This window comes from Lactuca virosa, chromosome 1 (assembly GCF_052849685.1).
Source record: "Lactuca virosa cultivar CGN04683 chromosome 1, Lactuca_virosa_CGN04683_v6, whole genome shotgun sequence".
Taxonomy (NCBI): Eukaryota; Viridiplantae; Streptophyta; class Magnoliopsida; order Asterales; family Asteraceae; genus Lactuca; species Lactuca virosa.
The window spans coordinates 19,350,599-19,372,151 of record NC_136426.1 but is presented as its reverse complement, the minus strand read 5'-3'; the positions used below and the strand labels follow the sequence as shown (position 1 = coordinate 19,372,151).

Here is a 21,553-nt window from a genome sequence, read left to right as displayed (position 1 = left end):
AAACCGAAAAGTTAATTACCTTAATAAATCATATTCCTATAGATATTAAAACTAAAGTCCTTAGCCACAGTATACTTTTTTAGTTTTCAAGTTTTGCCACAACACTTTTATGTTTTTCAGTTTTTGGCGGTTTAGCCCGTCTACAAGTAAACTTACATAAACAACATGGTTATGACTTATGAGGACTTGTGGCATGTGATTCAACACAGCTAAAAGGAAAGTTGTAGCTTTGGATTCACGCGGTATTTTATTTATTAAAACATAAAAGAATGAAGTGTACAAATCCTTTTTTTTATCAATAATATAATTTTGTAGTTTAAAATTCTATTTTTGATTTTTTTCCAATGATTTTATCGAGTGCCGAATAGGAAAATATTTTCTCATGTTTGCAAGTATCACCTGTTTTGTCCTTATATAAAAAAAAATTGCAAGAACAGTCCTTCTAATTTACATAATAGGTCCTTGTACAAAATTATATTTAAATGAATGATACATATGTTAAAAGAATTACATAAATGTCACTTCCTAATAAGAAATTTTAAAAGTGTGCTTTTGTCCCTACGTATCAAATGATTTATGAAAATGGTCCCTATGAGATTGTTTTTTCAACAACAATCAATGTAATTTTGTAAGCAAAACCTTGTCTACATCCCCAAAAGTGGGAAGAAGGCATTTTCTAGTTGTATAAAATCATAAATACTCCATTATTGTAAGTGTATAGAAATAATAAATAACTTGACATGTGTAATAATGAAAAAAAATTTAAGCTTATAATTGTTTAGTGGCTGGATCCTTTTGACGGGGGAGATTTTTAATTATGACTTGTTTTTATGTGTGGGCATGTTATCTACGGAAGCACTCTCTACTCTCAGATAGGGTTGTCTACCCATCCTACATCCCCTTGCCTCATTCTTATGGGAGGAGGGTGTTGACGTTGGTGTTTTTGATTATGACATGAATTCTATCAGTGACAACTCTACAACCCTAAGATAAAATAATAACGCGACTCGACTAATCATTCACATCACATTTTTCCACCTCTATTATAAAAAAATTGATGGAGCGTGTATTATCTTGTGTATACGTAAACGGAAACTATCATGTGCCCATTGAAACATATTTGGAGCCAAACTCACATATTAGAATCTGATCTGAGTTATTCACATTTTTATCCAAGTTGGATTTAAGCTTCATACTACTACTCCACCTCCATCTTTCTCTTTGCCTGGGTGACTGCAGTAGAAAATTTGTATTCTGAAGCTACAGAGCTTGCCTCGATGTCAATGGTAGTATTGGTTTTTGTACGGGTAATTTTTTTCCTTTTCAACTTCTCTTGACCCTTCACACCAAATTAAGGAAATTGGAAAATAAGACAGTCTGATACATTATATTGATGAAGAATAAAAAAAAATGAAGATTTAGAAGTACCTTATGCTTGTGTAGTGCTTTTCTCCTATCTTTTGCCCTACAAATTGCTCCTCTAATCCCATGATTGTCCATTAAACCTTGTGGCCACAGTTCTGCAAGCTGCAACATTAATGAATAAGGATAAGGTTATAAAATCACATAATGGTCAATTTCTCCCACTTAATTACATACATAACTAGCATGAAATTTAATGCATAAAAGTTTTAGGATAAGCTTACATCTGCATAGAGCTTCCTAACTTGAGGAGCTGCATCTTCATCCAGTCCCTGATTACAAATGAGTAGCTCTAAAAAGGCAAGTTTGTTTTTCAAAACGATTTTTTTTAAGATACGATGGATGAAGTGCTACCTCAACAAAAAGGTCATAAAGGATGCATATCTTATCCTCTAATGCATCATCCATAGTAATTTTTCTTTTAAAAATTTCTTTTTCTTTGGTCCCACTTTCTTGAAAATCATCAGATTCTCCAACCAGCTGCTGCTCCATAGCCTAAGATGATACAAACAACAGCAAAACATATTAAAATGTTTGGCTAAATGCTAGAAATAGCTATGTACTTTCATTTTTTTCTTATTAGGAGATTATACTTCAAAAAATATGTCCAATTATATCAGTGACAATTGCTTTTTATTTGGATAACATTGCTATACTTAGGTAGATTTTTCAAAGCATGAAACAAAATGTAAGTGGGATGCTATAACCGATGAAAGTGGTTGCTATTTCTTCTTCTATTTAACCCTGAAAAGTTTAAAGGACTGGTTACAAGCATCTCAAGAAACACAAAACCATTCACGATTACTTTTCAAAGAAACATGTGTCTCCACAGTCCACATCCATATTACCACAGATCATTTACTCAATGGTGTTTATTTATTCATTTTCTTAATTTCTCGTTCTTTTCTTTAGATAAATAAAAGCATACTTGTGGGTAAATTGCAGTTATCTAAGAAAAAAAAAACATAACTAAGCAAGCATACCCTGGACATCATCATTGGTGACCTTATCTTAACCATCTCCTCTATTTGTTTCTTTAACTGCTGCATCCTGGCATCTTTCTCTTCTTTGGCAGACAATCCCATATTAATCATGTTTACAATATTTCTCTGTTGGAAGGCATCCAATGATTATAAATATTGGGCAGCTAAAAGCAAAGGTTATAGAAATTATATAAAAGAAAAATACAACGATATATGACAAAACAAATGCAATACCCTCAATGATCTGAGCTGTATCAGATGACCAACAATGCTCATCAACCGATTAAGTAGCTCCTTTGAGATTTTCCCATGGTTTGCATGCTAAAACCACCATAAATGTAAAGATTCAAATTGTGTATGTCTTCAGAAATATGTTCAAAAGAAGCACAATTATTGAAGACAAGAAAAGAGCAATTCCACTGAACAAACAGATAAAAAGTTAGGTGTCAATTACCGCAAGTCTAGCAACTTTAGCTAGCTTATGCTTTATGTCAGGAGGCATTCTCTTTTTGACAACTGGAGAACAAGTGTCAGCATCAGCAACTCCCATGTTTGGTGGCCTTGCTGCCATGATGTCAAATATTACAAGTTAGCCCCTTTGTAACAAAGGACACGACAGAACATGCTGTACAAAGCTTGGTGTACATTGGACTGGAACTGGGACTGATATTTTGTCCCACCACACTATTGATATATCATAGGTGCAAAAGACATGAATGCCCTCCTCAGCCTCAATAGCCCTAGAAAGTTTTTCCAATCTAGTCCGGTAAATGCAGCTTTAATGAACAGAGAAGAGAAGTGTGTCTTTGATATTTAGATAGAAGTGATCATCAGACATACATTCCACAACAGTCTTCTCCAAATCCCTGATAGCTTTCTCAAGCATTGTACTTTTAGGTTTGGTATTTGAACCTTCCTTTCTCACCATGAGAGGGTTCTTCTGCTGAAAAAATTACAGAAAGTTGCTTTAGATTACATTACAGACATTCCGAAGTGACAAATAAAATAAGAATAACATTATAGCGATTAGAGCAGATAAGTCAAGATCAGAACTATTAGGTAATTATTAACCTTCTAGTCATTTTCACAGTACAGCTGTTTTTCACTAAAAATACTCTTGAGTTTCTGCTCTTTTTGAGTATGACTGTTAAGATTCAGGCTAAAAGTTCTGTCTACTACTGCTAGGGTGTTAATCCAGTTTCAGGTTAGTCAGGTTTTTTTTTTTTTAAAACACCTATTAAGTTACGGGTTAGGGTCAAATATAAAATAGTCATAAATTACGACACAAAATATCATATTTGGTTTTTGTTTACTTTCAATAAAAAACAATATTTATAATCATATTATGACCAAATGTTTAATATTTTAGCAACCAAACAAAACGAGTTTGAAATCAACTGTTTAAATCCATAATAAGTGTTTAATTGGCAAAACAATCTTCAATCTATAATATTGCAACATCTTGTTCTCTCAAATCTACATAAACAAAAATAATTTGCAAGAGATAATAGACTAAACTAAAAAATATTAAAGATAAATATAAGTACCTTTTTATAGTTGACTTATTTTTCCCAATCTTCTTTTTCCGGATTGATACCTATACGAAGCCAATCTTGTGTACAAATTAGGCATACAATAGTTTTGTCACCTACAGAACTCATATATGAATCCAACACCTTCCCACGTGTGCTAAAAACCGACTCCAAAACCATCATGGAGATGAGAATAGCTAACAAATCTTTAGACATAAGAGATAAAATTGAAAATCTTGGTTTATTTACCTTCCACCAAGTCAATATATCAGAACGAATTACTATCAAAATCTTCAACACTTTCACCAAAATACTTATCCAATTCACTAATTGAAAAATTAGATGTTTGGATCATTTTCATTTTATTTCTCAACTTATCTCCATAATCGGGATTTGTTGTAGAACTAGTAGGATTATTGGGGTTTGACCCTTTCCCTAACATTGGAAATGCAGTAGACGGAGAACCATGACTTCTCTATTATAAAGCTTTAATTTCATTCTTGATGTGTGTTTTCCTTGATTCAACAATCGCTTTTCCATCCATTCCATGATGATCATCCAATACACTATCCAAAAATTCTTCCTTGAAGCAATTAAGAAGGCAAAACATAACAACAAATTCATCTACTACTTGATTCTTGATGTTCAAACTAGGTGGAAACTCCACCTACCATATGTTAAAAGTAGCCCAAGCCTATGAACATGCTTTTGATAGGTATGATTTAAGGATGTGAATTTTGGTAATGATGTTCGCAACAAGGGTCATTCGCTTCCGACATCAAAAGATCGGAAGAAAGCTAGAAAGTTGTGTTATTTTCTTAAAACATTTTATGAAGTTACATTGAGAATTTTCGAGACAAAATGTGATCACATACTCTTATGATTAAAATACACTAAAACTCGTGACATTTTAAGACAATGAGTTCATTGCGATTATTTACAAGAACAACCAGCTGATCAACATTTTGAAAAAATGCTAAGATTATGAAACTCAAGGTTGACAAATATTTTTTTTGTAAGATTGAAAATATGAATTTGTTGTTATATTTTGCCTTCTTATTTGATCCAATAAACAAGGAAGAATTTTGGATATTGTATTGGATGATCATCATGGAATGAAAGGAAAAACGATTGTTTAATTAAAGAAAGTACACATCAAGAATGAAATAAAAGCTTTATATTAAGATTATGTGAAAATTCATGCTGAAAATTCATGCTCTACTGTCTACTAGATCTTTAACATTAGGGAAATGGTCAAACCCCAATAATCCTACAAGTTAAACAACAAATCCCGATTATGGAGATGGGTTGAGAAATAAGATGAAACGAGCCAAACATCTAATTCGTTAATTAGTGAATCGCGATAAGTATTTGGGTAAAAGTGTTGAGGATGTTGATACTAATGTTAGTTTTGATCTATTGACTTGGGAGAAGGTAAATAGTTCGAGATTTCCAATTTTATTTCTTATGGTTAAAGATTTGTTAGCTATTCCTATTTCAACAATGGCTCCAGAGTCTGTTTTTAGCACAAGTGGGAGGGTGTTGGATTCATAAAGGAGGTCTTTAGGGGACAAAACTATCAAATGTCTAATTTGTACATGAGATTGGCTTCGTATAGGCATCAATCCAGAAAAAGAAGATTAGGAAAAAATAACTCAACTAGAAAAAGGTACTTTTATTTCATCTCTAATATTTTTAATTTAACCTATTATCTAGGGCAGCAATCCATGACACAAAACGAAACTAAATTGGGGCGAAATTAAATTTTGAATTCGTGTTTGTATTCGTGTCATGTGTAAAAAACACGACGTCGTGTCGTGGCGTGTTTTAGCAAGAACTTGGAATTGATTTTGGATTTAAACAATTGATTCCAAACTCGTTTTGTTTGCTTGCTGGAATGTTAGTTTCGTCGTAAATTGTAATATGATTATAAATATTGGTTTTAAATAAAAGTGAACAAAACCAAATGTGATATATTGTGTCAAGTTGAAACGCAACTTGTTGCAACTTAACTTATGGCTATTTTCTAATTAACCCAACTAACCCCAAACATGATTGACGTGAACCCGACTAACCACTAGCTTAATAGGGTCCGGTTTCTGGTGACTTTAAAAAAATTTGATTAACCCGAAACCGATCGAGTTGACCATATTAACACTCCACACTGCATGGTAGGAGTGTTAATCGGATGATGTATACAGTCTTAAGAAGTTCAAATGTATGTAAAAGATGTAAGGTCTGTGGGCTTGATTAATTAATTTTATTCGGGTTAACCCGAAGCGAAAAAAAATTATACAGAGCAACCCAAAACCTAACCCTACATGTATTTCGGGTTTGCCGGGTTAACCCGAATAACCTGAATTTGACTTTCAGAACCTATTAAACCTAACTCTATTTATCTTATTCGGGTTCGGAGTCAGGTAGACCGGGTTCAGACATTTTTAACACCCCTAACTACTACAGGGATTCCTCTACAGGTAATGTAAAAGATGGATTTCTTGACCAACAAAAATAAAGCAAGAAAACCTTCATTCAACTCTAACATGAACATAAGTTTCATAATCCAATGGCCGGTAAAGAGGAATGAAGACCAGCTTGAGGCTACGAGGGTGAAATGGAGGCAAGAAGATTAAAACATGGAAGCTGGTGAAGTTATTTATGAAAAAAAACACTATTGTACAAATGGGTCTTTATATTGGACTAAGACTCTCATGGATCCACTAGGAGATGTACAGAAAAAAAAAAGTTAGTAGCTAAGGGTTATGCTCCAACCTATATAGAAGTTTAGAGGGCTTTGGATAGGTGGCAAAATTGAATTCTCACAAGAGCATTACTATGTTGAGCTGTGAATAATGATCAAACCTTTACAGGAGTTTGATGTGATGAACGCCTTTTTTTGCATAGAGGCCTTGGGAAAGATTTGAGCATTAAATGCAAGGCCTTATGAAACTGTATCATGATAATAATCCACAAGAAACAATGAAACCTAGCTCATAATGCAGTCCAACATGACAGAATTAAACAAGTGGAGGTTGATACTTTATAGGCATGTCATTAAGAAGAAACTTGACAATGGTCTAAATTACTTGCATACCTACAGAAGGCCAGATTTCTGCAACAAAGTATCACCATATTAAACTTTTTTGAAGTTTTGCAAGCTAGGGATGGAAAACATATATTCCCAAGCTTGAGACTGGATGTTGGTAACTTGATTTAATTGGTTTTATTTGCTAAGGGTTTGTTGGTATGCACCCTCTAACTAAATTGTAGATACAAACTCATAATCATAATTAGATGATTGTTGGTGAGGAGAGGAATTCTAGGAATAAAAAAGACAGTACAGTGAAAGAACACTCACTGTAGCTTGCTGAGTGGTCCTGGTGGCCTTGGCTTTTGATTGTTCACGAATCACATTTTTCTCTCCAATGGGAAGAGAATGATTCAACTCTTCTGAGTTGTTAAGCAATAGCCCGGAATGAGAACTTGATTTCACATTAGAGCTATTGTCATTAGACTTCTGCAATGGAGTCACAGAGGAGGGACTTCCATTTTTCAATTTACTACCATGGTCTTTGGGTTGGCATACCACAGCCTTCTGCTTGTCAATGTTCTTTGTCATTATTGTAGCCTCAGAACTTGAAGGAATTATAGTGGATGAAGCTTTACTCTGAGATGAAATGATGGAATTTTTGTCTACTGGTGCATGTACCTTTCCCGCTTCCTTATTTTTAACTTTCTGAGTATTCAGCTGGCCAATATCATTCCCACCACTAGCTTTTTCTGAATCTTTCCTTCTCTTTTTCCTTTGATGGTTTGGCAAAGCAGTAGGCTTATTCCTACCAATATATTCAGATTGGAGATATTATAACCAAGAGATAATCTAAAAAGAAGGTAGAAGAATTATAATCATGATAAGATGCTGTTTTCCCATAGAAAAAAAAAATTACTTTGAAACAGTTGTGCGCTCCAACTTGCCACGATTAACAAAGAATCCATCATGCTTTATTTGAGAATCATCAACCTGGAAATAGTCATCCTGTGGAAGAGAAAGAAGGCAATAAATCTAAATGCAGACATTATAGATCTTCAACTAAAACACCTACAAGAGCAGTGAGATTAAGCAGTGCTTCAACATAAAACAATCATGCAAGGAAATAAAGATTAACAAACCAACTCGGTATCATCTATGAAAGAATCTTCAGTATCATACTCATCATCATCAGGAACAACATCATTGAGATCTTCCTCATCACTACTGTTTTTACCCTGAAAGTATAGGATGCAGCATCTTCAGGACAATGACAAGAATTTTCTACAACATTACTCCTAAGAGTTTGATGTAATTCTGTCAATCCCAATCCATAGTTCTACAAATGATGCAGAAGACCACTCAGATATGCCATCCTCATAGTGTCCAGATAACAGCTTTTGTAACATAATAAATGTACCACATACCATGTATAAGCGCTCAATCTTCTCAATAACAGCACCAAAACGGCTACCAGGAGCTGCATCATTACCTTCATTTTCAGCAGGCTCTCCCTGCAAATGCTAATTAGACTAAGTACAGTGAAGGTAGTTACCAAATTACATTTCAAGACAAGAAATCTCCTCATGTTATCAAAAAGAAGCAATGATAAACAAAGAAAAAAAGGCTTTGCTATTCACTATAGGTTTATATCTGTAAAATATTGTGCAATTATACTCTGTGAAATGATTTACCATCAGAAATATTAACACTACCATTACCTATCTTCATGAGCATATCAGGTACACACAGCATTTGAGCAGGTTTAGAATGTAATTGCTGATATGTCTATACCATGATCAGACATCAGTTCCAAAAATCACATCAGCAAGTCATTTCTAGGAAAAATGGAAACAAAAACGATATACTGTGAAAGCATTCTGATGTAACTAACTCAACCTACTGCAAAATCATTCTACTTACGATAGTTACAAACTTCCCTGTCAATTTACAAACTCCTAACTGCTCAAGTAACAATTAAGTTTCAAACTCCAACTGAACTCTAAGAAGTATTTCAACTTATTCAATAACAAGCAATCATTAGGAGTTGAAAGCAGCTCATAATTGCACTTACATCCTAGATCACCTTATTTTCAATCAAACTTCTACTTCCTTCATCCGAACTATAAGTAACAATATAATAAAAAAAATATGGCAAGTTCACGAAGACACTACCGGTGGAGCATTAAGAGGATCTAGGGCTTGATTAACAGCAACAGCAGGAGGCATAGGAGGAGCAGGTACAGGAGGGGGCAGACTATTATTTGCAGCTTTGTTGGCATCCTTCATAAGCTTCTTCCACGACACAATTGTTGTCTCTCCCGGCCTCAACTCCACCTCAAACCTTTGCCGTCCACCACCATTTAATAATGCCGACGATGATGGCGATGCACCGTCGCTACCTCCGCAACCGCCTTCCTCCATCGGTAATTCTTCCAGTATAATACATCTTCCCAGTCACATACATGCGTATAGCATACGGGGTTAGATCGTCATAACCCTAGTTGAAAATAGTAGAGGGAATTTTGTATATTTTGCTATGACCTCTTGACTTCGACGGTTCTTAATCAATGAGAACTGAGAAGAACACAAAATGTTCATGGTCCCTGTGGTTTTCCCAAATTCAAACATTTGGTCCCTGTGGTTTTCCCAAATTCAAACATTTGGTCCTAATATTGGATTTTTTATATTGATGGTCCATATGGTTTGTATTTTTTTTTTTTCACTCTGAGCCTAACTCCCGTTTATTTCGGCATTAATGAGATGCATGTAGACCTCACATGGGGGCAAAACGGACATTTCCAATGGAGGCCTATCCCTATATATACAAATTAAAACCTACAGAAGGTTCATTTCATACATTTTTCCTCCTCCACATCTGCAACTGCTTCTTCCAAAGATATTCCATAAATGGTGATATGTGCATGGGATACCCAAACAGTAATAGTGACCTCATGGACAAATCCAGGTTGAAGGTTCTGGCATTGTTCTCAAAGTGGAAACAATTGTTGTTTTGTTGGATGGTTGGATCCCCTAATGTTTCGAAGAGTAGTAGAAGTTATTCTCGGGTTACTTAGATCCATGAATGAGTTTCATCAGGCAGTTGCGGATGCTTAGAAATACAAGTATTTGTTCTTTGGTTTGTGGGTTTTCAACCTTGTTACATGTTTGATACTTGTTGAATTGTAAATGGGAATCATGAAGAATTGAAAAATATTGACTTAATTATGGACTTGTTTGTATTTACAATGGTTGAATTCATATATGTGTAATATGTTGTTGTGACGAGTCATCACAATGATTGTATTGTGAGCCAAAACAAGATTATTTTGAGCATTTTGCCTAGATCATTTTGAGCAAGGCTATCGAAAAACCAATTCAAAGCATTATTTTTTACGAGGTTTAGTGTTGATAATTTCACCATTTTATTGTAAAAGTTAATGGCATGTTAATTGAGAGAAAATATTGGATGATTCTTCTCACTGAAGCCACGATTAGGAAGTCATTTGTCACGGAATACATAGGGCCAACAAAATGGATTATGGGCATGAGATATAACTTCCAAGAAGTGGCATATGTATTAAGAACAATATATTGAGAAGTTGGTTTGTAGGTTTAACATGAACACAGCTACATGGGAACAATTCTGCTCTTGCTGCCAACTTCAAGATTAGTAAAATGATTCTCCTTATCTAGAATAAGAGAGAAGAGATGGATACAACGCCATATGTCATAGTCATAGGACGCTTGATGCACATATATAGTATAGTATATACAAAGCCATATATAACTTAAGAGAAGGACCTTCGGACCTTTGATGCTCTTGAAGACGAGTTGTTTAAACTTACTTTTGTTATACTATCCAAAAGGTGGGACAGAGACGAACTATCGATCTCTCATATGAGCACAAAACGTCTCATCATTGAAAATATAGCCCTAGAAAGCTTGTCTATCATGTCTAGTTTAGTCCAATTCCATTGTGTTGCATCCAGTGACCAGTGCAACAAACAGGGCCTAAAGAAACAATGGGTGAACGGTATTTTCCACATACAACTAACTCATCAAGATTACAGTCTATAGAACCCTAGTGAGCAAAATATGCAGTTGGAGATAAATAATGAACCAAACACTGGGCTCATACTTGTTTCACTATTTTGATATAAAAAGTTACCTACACATGAACATGACACCTCTAATCGATGGAAAGCCAAGTAATAATACAAGTCGGAAACCGTTATACCCGCAACCGAAAGGCCCGTGTTGTACAAAATCCAGCACCTATCGAGAAACAGAAAACTAGAACCAATTTGAAACATTGAAATCACGCAGCTTGCTGAGATGTCTTTCCATGTCCTTTCTGTCCTTGTCCCACTCTTCCCTATGTACTACAGTCGTTGGATCATCTCTCTCCTCCTGCAAACAGTATTAGGATCAGAAAATATACAAAATACAATCATAATTTGGAATTGCAGTTGTATGGGATTTATCACCGAGGGGATTATTGTGAATGAAGTTGCATTATCCCGTATAACAAGAAAATCGTTCTTTCTATCTCTGTCTCTTCCTTCAGGAACCGTTACCTGAAAAACATCATAATAAATAATTCCATTAAACAAAAGAAACAAGGCTTAATGGACTTAGCATAGTAAGATTTTTTTGTTAACTTAAAGCATAATGGGCACTTACCAAAACTCTTGCCCGAGTTATCGACTTTGTTTTTGAATCAATGACATAAATCTCTTCAAAGTCTAGCACAAAATCAGGATCATCCAACCGCCGATTCCTGTAATGCTTCGTCAAAAACACCTTCAACAACAACATATTGTCATTATAATCTCTACAAAGCTTTCATTTTAATATATTTTACACTTTGGTCCTCCAAATCTAGATCAATATTCAAAGCGGGGTATTTTGTATCTAGAGTAAAGTACCGAGTCGGGTTTATTCGATTGAATTAAATATAGATGAGATGTTATATTGTGGCAAAAAATTAAAGAAATTAAAAAAAAAATTATGAGTTCCTAACCTTCATAACCTCCCACTCTGATTTGTACATAGGATCTCTAAGTGCATCAATAGGTGGTTCCGTGACATTGTAGGTCCCCCAATCACTCTTTGCACATCTGATATACTGCAATTAAAGAAATGCATAATATTGTTATCCACTGGATCATGTAGAACAATGGTTGAAGAAAGGAAGTTTGTAAATCTGAAAATTAGTGATGAAATCATGAAATCAATGGATTGTTAAATAATCATTTATAAGCATGAAACTAGGAATTTGTCTTAAGTAACCTTCTCTGGCATTGGTGCAAGAACTCTTGGAATTGCATAGATATCAGTATCTGGTTCTGTCACATACATCTGCAACACCAAAACAAAATATTTCAGTAAAATTCTCCATAAACACATAATGTTATCAAAATTTGAGCCAATACCAATAACCTACACAATTCATGTACACTTAAACTTTTGTTCTTTTTGGGGGGACAAAGTGTATGCTGTAGCCTTTTGAATTTGGGAATTTCTGTTAATCACGGGCTATCTTAGCACTAAATTTCGTCCAAAATGACCTTAATCAATTAAATCAATTTGAGTATTTGAAAAACGAAATCTAACATAGATACAGATGTATGACTAATTTGATTATGAAATTACCTCTCGGAAATCGTAGACATCATTATCAGGATCAGGTGGTTTCCGGATGAAAAAATCACAATCCATCAAACTGATCTTATGAAATTCATCCTCGTTTATTCTATAATCCACAACCACCTCCGAATTCCACCCCTGAGTTGACACGAAGTTCTTACTCTGTACCATCGCCATTCCTTCCTCACCACCGCCTCGCGAAGCGGCGACAAGAGCCTCGTACTCGACATCGTAATCTCTCTTGTTGTCACTCTCATCCGCTTCTTCTTCGTCCATATCGTCGCGGTCTGCTTCTCCACCACCGTCTGCGTCGCCATCTCCGCCACCGTCAGCGTCTCCCCCGGCATCTCCGTCATCGGAGAAGATCCTGAAGTCTCGTCTGGGTATTTTAAGTGATGGTTTGAGGGATAAGGAGGAGAAGGCGACAGTGCGGATGGGTTGTAGTGACGAAATTGGGCATATAGTTGGAAAAGTGCGGGGTGGTGGTGAGAGGAAGAACAGGGTGGCGCTCATGGCGGCTCCCTGGGGTTTAAGATAACGTTTTGGGATTTTAGATTCAGTTGGAGGTCAAACCGTAAATAGTGTCGGAGTATTTCTTTACTCTTTCCAACCAAACATAATGTAAACTTTCCGGAAAATCATTTCACTATTAATTCAAAGATAAATTAAATATTATATTTTTTTTTTCCTATTCATCGTTTATTCATTATATACTAGGTGGGAAACCTAGGGGTGAGCATTTGGACCGATGGATTGGACCATTTTCTTGGACCCCCAGGGCGGTTCTTGGTTCTAGGAATCCATCAAAATCGGTCCGGTTTTACCGGGTTTAGAACCGGTTGGACCCGATTTAAAAAAAAATTGTAATCTGTGAAAATTTTTAAACAATCATAACTCATTCGTTTTAAGTCGGATTGACATGCGGTTTTTTCCAACGTTTAATTTACATTTTGTAGATGAAGTTAGACTATAATTATGTTGATTTTGGTATTATATTCAATGAGTTACAGTCTTTCAAAGTTGAGCTATCAAAGCTGAAAAATTTCAGTTTTTCAGCAACATTTTTAAAATTTTGTAATTTGTGAAAATTTTTAAACAACCATAACTCATTCGTTTTAAGTCGGATTGGCACGCGGTTCTTTCCAACGTTTAATTTACAGTTTGTAGATGAATTTAGACTATAATTTTGTTGATTTTGGTATTATATTCAATGAGTTATAGTCTTTCGAAGTTGAGCTATCAAAGCTGAAAATTTTCAGCTTTTCAGCAAAAATTTTAAAATTTTGTAATCTGTGAATTTTTTTAAACAACCATAACTCGTTCGTTTTAAGTCGGATTGACCTGCGGTTTTTTCCAACATTTAGTTTACAGTTTGTAGATGAATTTAGACTATAATTTCATTGATTTTGATATTATATTCAGTGAGTTACAATCATTCAAAGTTGAGCTATCAAAGCTGAAATATTTCAGCTTTTTAACTATTACTTTAGACTATAATTCTGAATTTTATGTATCTTTGACAGATAAATCATATGAAAGGGATCTTGGTGAACTTGATTTATATGTTAGTTGCTTTTATTTGGAAAATTAATTTTGCAAGTTATAATATTATAACATCAAGGTAGATTAGTTATGCATGAAACAGAAACGTAATCATTTTTAGAAGTTGTATCATATCAAACCCAACAACATATTCGTTTTAACGAGTTCTATCAAACTCAAACACTTATTTTAACGACTTGTACTCTATGTAATTAAAGTTGTACCGGTCCAAACAGGTCCAAGAATCGGAAAACCCGGACCCGGACACGGACACGACTCATCCCGTCCGGTCCACGGTCCATAATATTCTCCATAACCGGTCCGGTCCAAGAGCCGGTCCGGTCCGGTTCGGTCAAAATGCTCACCCTTAGTGAAACTCGTGTACTACACAATTAAAAAAAATTATATATGAAGAAATAAACATTAAGTATTTTTTTAATGAAAACATTAAATATCAAAGCGTAAACATTAAATATTTTTTAAAATAATTTTTCAAAATGTATACAAACAAAATGATGAATAAATAAATAATTCAATTTATACTAATAATAAAACAAACCACAGAAAAATAATTATGTTTTGACCATACAACATTTTTTTTAGTTTGTCAATAAAAAACAACAAAGTTTGATTATTTTTTCTATAGAGACCATTTTGCTTAAAATGACAATAACTTTAAAAGAAATATGCCAATTTTGATTTATATATATCGAAGGAAATTCATTAAAATTTGAAAATATAAGGAAATAAATTAATGACATATTAATTACTTTTTATAACCTAAGAATTAACCACAAAATTACATGTATCAAAATGCATGAAAATATGACATGTGCCAAAAAGATTTTCATTTATTAGTATGATACTGAAATAGGCTTACTAACGTTACATAATACCGTATTGAGCCGACTCAATACCAGGTGGTTTGAACTTTGGAGTCAGGGTGGTTTTCATCGGTTTAATGGCTTTCACTGCTACATGTTCTTCTCTCATTTTGAAGTCGAATATTTTTCAATCGTGACATTCACCTGGTAGATCGCCTGCATCTCCAATGAGTTTATTCCACCTATGCAGTCCACGACTACTACGGTTCTTCTTCATCTCCAACTGCACACAAAATTCTCTTCCATCTCCTATGTCGACTCGACTGGATGCTTCTTTTTATGTCGATTTTCGTCAATTCATAACTCCTCTGCTCTGATTCCCATCGTTGGCTTCCAATCGACCGATGAGGTCGACGCCTAATACTCCTTCTCTCTATTTCGGTTTCTTCTAATGTTGTTCTATTTCGAGTTTTAATTATTTGGTTTGAAGATTCAGGTAACAGTTGATCTGAAGCCTTGGCCTCCTCTCTCACACACTCGATCGGAGGGAAAATCTTTGGTAGAATGACGGCTTCGTTCTGCTAACTCGATTAGAGAGGGTTTGTCATATTCCCAATTTTAGGTTTTTTATTGGGGATTAAAGGAATTTATGGTTCCTATGTTTATGGTTTGTCGTTCGGAACCTTATAAACCATAGTCAAATTTCACAAGTTATACCTAGTATTGAAATATAACATATTGGACTTCGATACTCACCCTTCCTTTTCTCATCCCCTCTTTTGCATATTGAATCTGTTACACACATCACGATTTATGTTGCTTACTTTTAAAACTTACAAATTTCGATGAACTTAAGGATTTGACTGCAGATTTATGTGTGTTTAGCAAATGCTCTTACAGCTCTATATGTGTTTATGTGATATTCGTAACATAATTGTATGTATTAATATAGTGGGTTCTTATATTCTTTTAGTCATGATGGAAGAGTAGTGGAACCAGCTGAGATGTTAAAGGGGAGATCAAGGAGCCGAACTCCATTACCAAGGTAAAATGATTATTTTCTCTTTATTTCCATACAAAATTAAAATGGTTCATTTAAAGTCTATGTATTGTGAATGCAGTTCCAGGTTTTATGTGTCCATTAATTAATAAACTTTGTGTTTCATAACGAATTAGATGTTTTCTGTCAGAAAAAATGGAAGTTTTGCACTTATCTTTGTCAGAAATATAGATCAACATAATATTTTTTTTTGCCTAATTTCTATTAATTTTGTTCCTTTTGAAATAGAGTTCCAAGATGAATCCCTTGGTTGCAAAATGATAGCATTGCCCCTATGCATGTGAAAACTGATAAATGTGGTGTCTAGGAAAAGAAAAAGAAAAGATATAATTATTGAGAAAATAACAGAAGATGATTGTGCTACAACTCAGATGTTCAGTTGATTTTCAACATAAAAAAAGGCATATAACATAAATAACATATTTTTCTAAAGTATTACGAACTCTAGCTGAATGCTATCCATGGTGCTAAATAATTTAGATGTTAAGTGTTTGAGTCATCAATGTTATCTATTCCTTAAACCATATGAAATATCCAAATGTGTTTTCGTATAGTATTCATTAGGGAGAGCAAACAATTTCTTCTAGTAGATTATCCGTTTGGACATAACAACCTTGTTGGTGGGATTATCCGTTTGGAAGGCGATTGCTCTACAATTCAAGGTATTTAAGTTTCTTATATCCTTTAATTAAACTATCATATATTTTTTGCTTCACAATATTAAGAAAATTTATTTTTTGTATTTCAGTTTATGAAGAAACAACCGAACTGATGATGTATGATCATGTTTTTTGGACATACAAGGTACACATTGATCACCAATTTATTTGAGATAATTATAACCATATATATACAATTACTTGAACTTTAACTTTCAGCCTCTAAACCGTTGAGTTGGGCCCTGGAATATTAGGGAATATATTTGATGGTATCCAATTTTTTTGCTTTTCCAAGAGTTATTAACTGCAGTTTTTTTTTTTATTAATTTGCCAGCCCGTGATTCAGAGGCCTTTGAAAACATTTGTGAAAATATCACTATATACAAATCTAATTTGCATATATCATAAATGGTTACAATTTTCTTGCAAAAAGATCAGGTGATACAAATTCTATTTGTACATGCATATATTATAAATGGTTACAGTTTTCTGGAGCTTGAATGCAACTCTTACAATAAAGTATATTTTGCCATTTTTGAATTAAAAGTTGTAGTATTTTACCAGTAACATGTTACATGTTTAACATGTTAAAACACGGTTATTGGTAACTATGGGTGCCCCCTTTTTATATATCCGAGACAAAATTCAAGATGTCAAAAGGCATATATGGTCAAATGACAAAAAATTATGTTTTGGGATAATAAACCATATTTATTTACATCTTTTAAGAAGTTCATAAATTAAAAAGGATGCCAAAAGGGTCAAAATGACAGATTTGGTCAAAAAGACCAAAATTGTGAAAATTAACCAAAATGGTCAAATGACAAAAACTTATGTTTCCAGAGCATACATTTACATATGAGAAGTTTATTAAGAAGCTCATAAATTAAAAAGGAGGCCAAAACGGTTGAAATGACAGATTTGGTCAACAAGACCAAAACTACCAAAATTGACCAAAAAGGTCCAATTACCAAAACTTCATTTTTAAGAGCACACAACCACATTTATTTACATATGAGAAGTTTGTTAAGAAGTCCATAATTTAAAAAGAAAAAGAAGACGAAACTGATTGAATTGATAAGTAAAAATACCAAAAATGTCTAAATTGACCAAAATAGATAAATGACAAAAACTTTTTGTAAGTACGTTGTTATTATCGATAAAAAGTGTAAGTATGTTACTATTAATGGTAAAAGATATATTACATTGCTTATATTGGTAGCAATAGTACTTAGTTGTAAACCTACTACAATTACAAAAATGCCATCCTAACAACTAAATGGCAACTGAGATTCTATAACATCACAAAAATCATAGTAAAAATTTTCATTTTCAAAACCATATAATAATCCATAAGTTATACGAAACATGTGTTCCAAAAGCCATAGTCATAAATCAAGAGTATCCCAAAATCATTTTATTAATATAATATCTGAGGATGATATGCACAATCATGCCTTTGCCTTGCTCCTATCATCTGATGTACCTGATACCATAAAATCAAACTATAAGCCAAAACTTAATGAGTTTCCCCCAATATACCACACACAACCAAATAAATAAAACATGCATATACGATCCTTCATCCTGACTTGACAACCTCGCAAGGCCTACAACCTATCTGGACAACTCTGCGGGCCTACGACCTGACTGGACCGCTTCGCAAGGCCTACAGTCTATCCGGACCGCCTTGGGTATCTTGACCTTCAACACAAAGTAGGACCGCCTCAACCCAACCCATCATAATATGTCGACATATATACATAATCAAATAACAAGTAATAACCAACAAAACAGATAATCATATAAATCTACCGACTATCCAATCTCTACACCATACCATATTATATATACCAAGATACATACAAAGTACAGGGGGCTGACATTGATGCCTTCGACTCCCTAGTATACTAAGGAAGAACTCACCTCAATGTCCAAAAGATAGTTGAACTGACCACTGCTCCAAATACCGCTACAGATCACATAGACATCAAACAGGGACCAAGCCTCAATCTTCTACTTAAATTACCCCATTTGACCTAAATTCAAACTTGGTCGACATTCAAAAAGTCAAAAGTCAACATCATCCAGGTTACACCATGTGTAACAGCTCTACGCCCTGCATAGAGCATCGGATAGCTTTTACGAGACAAAATAAGGCAGCCATAAGTACGCCCTGCGTACTTATGCTAAAGCCAAACCTTCCATTAAGAGCTTAATACAGAAGGACACAATGTCCAACTCTCAAATCTGGTCTAAATAAATGTCCTACTTGATAAATTTCCAAACTTTATGCACTTGCATGACTTATCAAGGCTCAAGAACAAACCTTAATCTCATGACAACTTCTATGGGCCAAAACTCATGCATGGATGGTTAGAAATGGCCAATATCCCATTGTTTATGACTTAATACCCTCAAATACATCTGGCAATGCACTTTACAAGATCTAGAACATCTCACACTCAAATAGACAAATTTAAGGGACAAAGGGACATAATTTTAACAACAAAGCCAGATCCAAGGTTGATTCAAGCTTCCAAGCAACTCCACCACCTTCTTTCTTTCTTCAAAAGTACCCAAAAACACTCTTTAAGCTCACAATGCACCAAAAATGGAGTTAGGGTTTCAAGGGAGATGTTTGGGGGAATGGAGGTTGAGGATGGAAGGGCTTCATGAAAATTTAATTCCTTAAATAGGGCTCAAAACCCCGAAATTAGGGTTTACGCTTTGGCCAAGTACGCCCTGCGTAGATCATTAAAGCCCCGACTCCAATAGTTCAGTGGACATGGTGTATCTGATTAGACAAGGCACCATTGATTATTTCTTCTTTTATGTAAGTTTTCCATCCCCATGTCACCCAGAAGATGAAATGCTCTTATCCATATATGAAAATCCTTGCTTTAAATACTTTATTCCACCTTAGATTCAATTATTGGGGTTATGATTGTTAACACAGGAACAACCAAGGGTTATTTTCCAAAATATTGTCAAAAGATGTATGGTAATTAATGGTTAATATAAAAAATAATATGAATGAATTGTTGAAATTTTATAACATCTTACTTGTGCCCATACAAGATCACAATTTCACCATTTTATACATAGTTTTGTGCAAGTGTGCCCTCCTTGGATCATATTTTCATGCTTTAACCGAACTCTCCTTTGTATTCACAGATGGAATGCAATAAATCTGTGAATTTTTTGATGGAACAAGTGATGATGATGGAAGATATATATCTAGTATATCTATTAGTGTCTTTGTACTTCCATTTTATTTGTAAGCGCGTCTAACACCTACAAATTATTGTTTATGTATCACAAGCGTATTTGCACTTTTTTTTTACCGGTAATAACAATATGTCGTCGATAATAATATTGTACTTTCATTTGTTTGCACCAGTGCTAATGTTTACATCATCTGCTTTCGTTTTAGTTATTTTTAAAGTTTTAAAAAAGAAAAAACCAGTCTTGTTGTGAATCACGAGTTTTTTTACTAGTTCATATTAAATGATGATAAGTGTTAAAACACTTATCAACATTTACTTATAATCTATATTAATGTTGATAAATTTCAAAATACTTATCACCATTTAAAAATAAAAAATAGAATGTAACACCCAGTTTTGAGAGTACTCGGTTGTAGTCTCGGAGGCCAAAGGGTAGGGGCGATTCGGTCTTTTATGAGTCTTGGGAATGTTCGTAAGGTTTTATGCTTAGGGGCGTTACTAAGAGCGTAGGGTTTCCCGCCACCTTTTCGTGGATATAAAGTTTGTCGAAAACGGACTTAGAATGGAGAAGTAATAGCACTTTGAAGTTATTGACATTATTGGTCCCTAATAGAGAAAGATGGCAAGAAAGGACCATGCATGCAAGGTAGTAGGGGCGAGAGTACGCCCAGCGTAAGTTGGGGTACGCCCAGCGTAGCGAATTAAGTGGACGAGGGTGTGGGAGGAGTACGCCCAACGTACTCTCAGAGATCCTAAACCCTAATTTTGGGGGCTAAGCACTATATAAGGAACATTATAACAGAAACCCTAGCCTCCTTACTAGCCCCTCACCCTCAGAAATCCTAATACGCCCTCATACTCCATTGTTGTGTGTGTTTGACCTCTTGAGCTTATTTTTGGTAAAGAAAAGCTTGGAAGAAGTGAAGAGGAGTTGGAGAAGAAGAACTTGAGTATCTTGAGCTCAAGGATCTGGAACTATTTCATCTTTTGGCACTCAAAGGAGGTATAAAGCTTCTAACTTTCCTCTTAGAAGCTTAGATATAGTATTATGGAGCTTTGGACCTTTTTAGGTCCAAAGGATGGATCTTTATCATGCAACTTCGTTTTTGAGCTTAGGGTTGCCACCCTTGGAGCTCAAAGCATTCCTCTAGCAGTAAAGTTTCAACCTTTAAGGACTTTATGTAACCATGCATGAGATCTAGCCAATTCTATGGAGTTAGTTGCTATTATTCGATGTTTGGGCTCATGTGGTGGGTTGCAAGCCACCAAGTGGTCTACTTTATGGATTAAGACGTTGAAAAGGACTTGGATCTGTGTTTGTGGCTTCTGGATTAGAGTATTAAGCACTTAATGGGAAAAGTGACTTAACAGAGGAGTACGCTGGGCGTACATGCAGGTAATATATTAATGAGTATTAGTATTGTTAAGTAAAATGAGTATTAGTATTCCTTTTATTTACCAATGTTATGTGATGTCTTTTAATATATTAATGTTATGTAATTGTTTTTTTTGGAACGAATTATGTGGAATGAAAATGTTTAACAACGCAAGTTTTAAGTTTTAGCAAATACAGATAGTTTATAACAAAATGGTAACAAGGTTTGTTCCTATTACAAGTTGT

At 34.5% G+C, this 21,553-nt stretch overlaps 2 protein-coding genes and 1 long non-coding RNA gene across 10 annotated transcripts; 1 reads left to right on the top strand and 2 right to left on the bottom strand.

Annotated features, from left to right (window-relative positions):
* Positions 1-1,018: 1,018 nt before the first annotated feature.
* On the bottom strand, positions 1,019-9,523 carry LOC145133717 (ubinuclein-1-like). 4 transcript variants are annotated; one of them, XM_079068678.1, is made up of 13 exons: positions 9,141-9,523; positions 8,393-8,488; positions 8,108-8,203; positions 7,885-7,973; positions 7,296-7,773; positions 3,246-3,348; positions 2,860-2,969; positions 2,640-2,726; positions 2,406-2,531; positions 1,777-1,917; positions 1,647-1,694; positions 1,429-1,527; positions 1,019-1,339 (listed from the first exon to the last, which is right to left on the bottom strand). In XM_079068678.1, exons 1-13 carry the CDS (start codon positions 9,387-9,389, stop codon positions 1,199-1,201), a joined length of 1,863 nt encoding a protein of 620 aa, XP_078924804.1. In that variant the 5' UTR covers positions 9,390-9,523; the 3' UTR covers positions 1,019-1,198. The 4 variants fall into 4 exon arrangements, with proteins under 4 accessions (XP_078924804.1, XP_078924812.1, XP_078924816.1 ...); XM_079068686.1 differs by having other exon boundaries at positions 3,246-3,345; XM_079068690.1 differs by having other exon boundaries at positions 8,393-8,479.
* Positions 9,524-11,069: 1,546 nt separating this feature from the next.
* Positions 11,070-13,219, bottom strand: PTAC6 (plastid transcriptionally active 6). Its single transcript, XM_079068668.1, has 6 exons — positions 12,624-13,219; positions 12,261-12,329; positions 11,992-12,096; positions 11,652-11,771; positions 11,456-11,545; positions 11,070-11,378 (listed from the first exon to the last, which is right to left on the bottom strand). Exons 1-6 carry the CDS (start codon positions 13,128-13,130, stop codon positions 11,262-11,264), a joined length of 1,008 nt encoding a protein of 335 aa, XP_078924794.1. The 5' UTR covers positions 13,131-13,219; the 3' UTR covers positions 11,070-11,261.
* Positions 13,220-15,055: 1,836 nt separating this feature from the next.
* LOC145133699 (uncharacterized) lies at positions 15,056-20,095 on the top strand. Of its 5 annotated transcripts, none has more exons than XR_013718690.1 (6): positions 15,056-15,392; positions 15,487-15,582; positions 15,957-16,028; positions 16,598-16,705; positions 16,792-16,847; positions 19,880-20,095. It is a non-coding gene; the product is annotated as an uncharacterized LOC145133699 (long non-coding RNA). The 5 variants fall into 5 exon arrangements; XR_013718682.1 differs by having other exon boundaries at positions 15,480-15,582; XR_013718691.1 differs by lacking the exon at positions 19,880-20,095 and adding an exon at positions 17,037-19,872 and having other exon boundaries at positions 15,056-15,582.
* The last annotated feature ends 1,458 nt before the right edge of the window (positions 20,096-21,553 follow it).